We start from the raw sequence: 4630 nt of genomic DNA, 5'->3' as shown, positions 1-4630 counted from the left end.
CTGCTGCTGCTGCTGCTGCTGCTGCTGCTCCTGCTGCTGCTGCTGCTGCTGCTGCTGTTTCTCCCTCAAACGAGACTGAAGGACGTTCTCTGTCTGCTTCATTTGCTGCAGTGCGGCGTGCAGCAGCAAAGAGAGACAGCGGCTTCGCTGCGCCTCGTAAGCACACAAATTCGCCTCAGCCTGCAGCAGCAGCAGCAGCAGCAGCACGTGGAGCAACAGCAGCAGCAACAGCAGACAGAGAGGCAAGTAAAGAAAGATAAAGAAAGAGAAAATGTAACAAAGAGACAGATAAAGAGACAGATAAAGAGACAGATAAAGAGACAGATAAAGAGACAGATAAAGAGACAGACGAAGAGACAGATAAAGAGACAGATAAGGAGACAGATAAAGGAGACAGATAAAAATAAGTATTTAATCCGTACGTCTTTGTAGTCCAGGTGAGAAGCAAAAAACTGTATGCCTTCTTCTGCTGTATCCAATGTCTTATTAACAGCAGCAAACTCTATTGTGCTGCAGCCCCCTAACCCCAACAGAGACAGCACCGGCGCGCTGCTGTGCTGCTGCTGCTGTTGCTGCTGCTGCTGCTGCTGCAGAGCATCCAGCTGCGTGTAGTACTTCAGCCGCTGCTCCAGCAGCCGCACCAACGCCTGCGACAAACCCCAAACCCTAAACCCTAAACCCTAAACCCTAAACAGTATGCATCAATAGCACACAGGATGTGACGGTGGCCCGTGGGGCAGAGGTAACCCTAAACCCCACATCAACCAAACCCTAGGGTTTAGGGTTTAGGGTTTACTTCTGCTTGTGTCTGTCTCTGCAGCAGATAGTTTAAAGCCCCCTTAACCCCAGAAGACGAATGCAGCAGCGCCTGATGAGAGCAAGACAAATGTCTCTTCTTCTCTTGCATGCGTTCGAAGAAAGAAATAAAACAACTAAGTGGAGCCAGCAGACTCTCTACTCTGCACACAAACCCTAAACCCTAAACCCTAAACCCTAAACCCCAAGCGCTAAACGCTTGTACTTGGCGGCAGCAGCACGAACAGATCTTTTCCCTAGACACCCCAAAAAAACCCTAAACCCTAAACCTCAAACCCTAAACCCTAAACCCTAAACCCCAAGCGCTGCGGCATTCAAGGTGCCTTTCTAGGAGAACCCCAAGCCCAAAGACAAACCCCTGCAATAAAAAGTTAGGGTTTAGCTCTCCCCATCCATCAATTAGGGTTTAGGGTTTAAGGTTTATAGGGTGCTGCTAGTCGTACTCCTTCAAGGGTTTCTGCAGCTGCTGCAGCTGCTGCGCGCTGCGTTCATGAAAGAAGAGAGAGGCCAGGGAGTAGAAGTTTGTTTCGGTGTCCTGAGACGTAAATAAATAAATAAATAAATAAATATATTTAAAAAGAATGCATGCAGATAACATCAAAGACAGACTCATTCAGGTGTACGTACACCGCAAAAGAGGTACTGCGAACGCAAAAAGAAATATATACAAAGCTTACTTGCTCAGTGAAGACGCCATCTTCTCCTTCTTGCTGCTGCTCATCCTGCTGCTGCTGCTGCTGCTGCTGCTGGTTTAGCAGCGGCTTTGTCAGCGCGACATACCCCTGCAGACCCCCTGCGCCTGCCCAGAGGTCCTCCAGTAGTTCATCAGGGGAGGGGGAGGGCTGCTGCTGCTGCTGCTGTTGCATTTGCTGCTGCTGCTGCTGCAGCTGCTGCTGCTGCGCCTGCTGCTGCATCTCAAAGCGCAATGGCGCAGCGCAGAGGCGCAGCCGCGTACGCACCGGCAGGGGCCCTGGTCATAGGTATTAGGGTTTAGGGTTTAGGGTTTAGGGTTTAAGGAGTTGACTGCGCCTGGTTTATTTATTTAACTTAGTTTAGTTGTATTTATCTCTTTTATACAAAAGAGTTTATAGAGAAACATAAAAAAGAAATAAATGCTGCTGCATGCAGCTGAGATATATATAGGGGCCCTCCCTGCCTCCCCCTGGGTATGAAGGCGAGAGAGATGTTATATATTTTAGGGTTTTCTTTGTGTTATTAGTAGAAAAATAAAACAATTTAATAATTTATAATAAAATGAAAGAATTTATACTTAAACAAAGAAACAACAAAAAATATTAGCTGCTGCAGCAACACCGCAGCCGAAGCTGCCATGCATGCAGCAGCAGCAGCAGCAGCAGCAGCAGGGTGTTGTGTGTAGAAGGAAGGAAGTGGGTTGTGTTAATAATGTTTGTTTATTTGTAAGAAGAGCCTCAATATATTTATATTATTTTATTTATTGAATTATGTTGTTGTAAGAGAGGGGCTCGAGGATAGCCGATATACAATAATAATAAATATATATAATATCTGTTCTTCTGCTGCACATTGTTTATTGTTTTTCTTCATTGTACTCTGGTGCTGCTTGCTGCTGCTGCTGCTGCTGCTGCTTCTGCTGCGGTGTATATACACCTTCTTTGTCTGTCTGCTCTTCAAAAGAGAGCTTAACAACAACACCTCTCTGTTTATTTCTTTTCTTTTCATCTTTTTTTCTTCTCTTTCTTCTCGCTATGTACATATCTTCTTCTACTCTCTTACAATTAATCGTCATTATCTTAAGCATCCAATAGACTATATATTGTATGTTCAAAGAGAAGTTAGAGCTGGGGTGTATGGACGTACACCTGAAGAGATCTTAACATATTGCTTATTATTAAGATGCATATCCTACAAGAAGAAGCCTCTCCTTCGCCTATTCCTTTGCTTGACAACCGTCAAAGCTGCTTCAACCCTTCTATAAGAACTAATAATGCATGCAGAGGAGGAGATAGAAGCCCTTGGTGGAGGTTTAGAGGCTGGACAGGCTGCTGCTGCTGCGCCCCGCGTTTATTAATTGCTGCTGCTGCAACACTGATGGGCGTTTTAACAGGAAGTATTTACTTTGGGTGGAGCTCCTTGGCCTCTATGATGCTTAGCTCAGGTTCTTTTGCTTCTCTCTGCGATAAAAGGATAGAAGAAGGAGGCAGAGACACCCGAGAGCTGCACTCTCTACTGCAGCAGCAGCAACAGCAGCAGCAGCAGCAGCAGCAGCCAGCTCTGGCTTTGTGCGATGAACAGGAAGCTGCAGTAGAGCATCTATATTCAATAACTTTGTTTACAATGACTGCAGCAAGCCTAGCTGCAGGGGCACTCATGGATATGTGGGGGCCCCGGAAGACTGCTATATTAGGCTATCTAATGAGTGTACTGAGTTCTTTTTGTTTGTCTCTTAGCAGCAGAGTAGGCGATGTTTGTTTATATATTGGGTTTGTGCTGCTAGGCGCAGCAACAGACACTGCATTTCTACCCCTTCTCACCACCGCAAGACTGTTCAAAGGACATGAAGCTCTGCTTATTTGTATTCTAGGAAGTGCTGCTTCTGCTTCATTTGGTGTACCGCCATTGCTTGAGGCTTTAGCTGCTGCTCTTCGCATGCAGCGCCCTTTACAGATATTTGCGGTGTATGCACTCTTCGGCCCGGGGCTTTGTCTGCTGCTAGCAGCACTCTTCCTCACTAACTCTGGCTTTAAAGATAAAGAAAGCTATCATACCCAACATATAGACAATGTGCTGCAACTCCAACCGCAGCAGCAGCAGCAGCAGCAACAGCAGCAGCAGGGTCTAGACGGTGCAGCAGCAGCAGCAGCAGAAAGGGAGATTGAAACGGTGGAGGCAGGCGTGCAGATAGCTGCGCGTACACCCGAGGCAGCGTCTTCTTCTTGGATTACAGAGATGTTTTCTGCTGAGTTTCTTCTTGTTGCATTATATTTCAGCGTTGTCTCGTGTGCTATTGTCTTCTATCAGGAGGCCCCCAGCCGCTATTTTACGCCTGATATAGTGAAGATGCTGGAGGCTGTGCTGCCTCTATCTTTCTTACCTTGTGCTCTTCTAGGGTGGTTAACAGACAGCTGCGGCGTTATTTGCTTAATGTGTATTGTAACAGCCAGCGGAATAGGGGCTTACAGTTACGCATTGCTTGCAGACACTCACAAGGTCTTTGGTTGTCTGTCCGTCTTGTGCTTTACTGTCTTTATATCTGTCTTTACTAGTCAGGTTTTCGTGTATGTTGAGAGACGATTCCCACCGCAGCACTTCGGTAAGGTTATAGGGGCCCTGCAGCTTATAGGAGGGGCCGTGGCGCTGCTATGCAATCCTCTTTATTCTGCTGTTGCGGTGTATCACCAGCTTTCCCTCTCAACTGTTACGCGGTGTATCATCGCCTGCCTCGCTGCTCAATATATCTGGCTGTTCTGCCTCTGGCGTATTCAGAAAACAAAACCAATACAAGCAAAACATAATCAATGCAACTTACCAACAGGAGATGAGCATTTGATTGAAGACGAAAGATGAAAATCAATCCGCTTTTATTTATACTCTCGCAGGGGAGTCAACAAGCTGCTTTGTACAGGGGTTTTGTAGATCTGCAGCTATGCACGGCTTCGTCAAGCTTAGCAAGCCGTCGTTCTTATTCTTTTTTCGCAGCTTTACTTTCTCTTATTATGCACAATGTGCAGCGCCGCGTCAGAAATGGATTTAGCATTCGGTGAAATGCTGGGAAACACTTGAATAAATAAATGCCTGCAGCTGTTGGTAGGGTCTTTGTGCTCATGAATGAATG

General features: G+C 46.4%; 2 protein-coding genes across 2 annotated transcripts in view; one reads left to right on the top strand and one right to left on the bottom strand.

The window, feature by feature from the left end:
- Window positions 1-1730, bottom strand: part of EAH_00060660 (hypothetical protein, conserved) — a gene marked incomplete at both ends in the record, with an annotated part of 2351 nt that extends 621 nt beyond the window's left edge. Inside the window, 4 exons of the mRNA XM_013397067.1 lie at window positions 423-647; window positions 797-959; window positions 1260-1351; window positions 1494-1730. Coding sequence (XP_013252521.1) covers window positions 423-647; window positions 797-959; window positions 1260-1351; window positions 1494-1730 — 717 coding nt within the window. The remainder of the gene's footprint in view (window positions 1-422; window positions 648-796; window positions 960-1259; window positions 1352-1493) is intronic.
- A 1210-nt stretch (window positions 1731-2940) lies between these two features.
- On the top strand, window positions 2941-4362 carry EAH_00060650 (hypothetical protein, conserved; the record flags this gene model as incomplete). The annotated part of the gene is made up of 1 exon (XM_013397066.1): window positions 2941-4362. The coding sequence occupies one exon, from the start codon at window positions 2941-2943 to the stop codon at window positions 4360-4362; it is 1422 nt and encodes a 473-aa protein (XP_013252520.1).
- Window positions 4363-4630: the final 268 nt, after the last annotated feature.

This window comes from Eimeria acervulina, genomic scaffold (genome assembly GCF_000499425.1).
Source record: "Eimeria acervulina Houghton genomic scaffold, Eah_scaff1525, whole genome shotgun sequence".
Taxonomy (NCBI): domain Eukaryota; phylum Apicomplexa; class Conoidasida; order Eucoccidiorida; family Eimeriidae; genus Eimeria; species Eimeria acervulina.
This window is presented reverse-complemented; position numbering and strand designations above follow the sequence as displayed.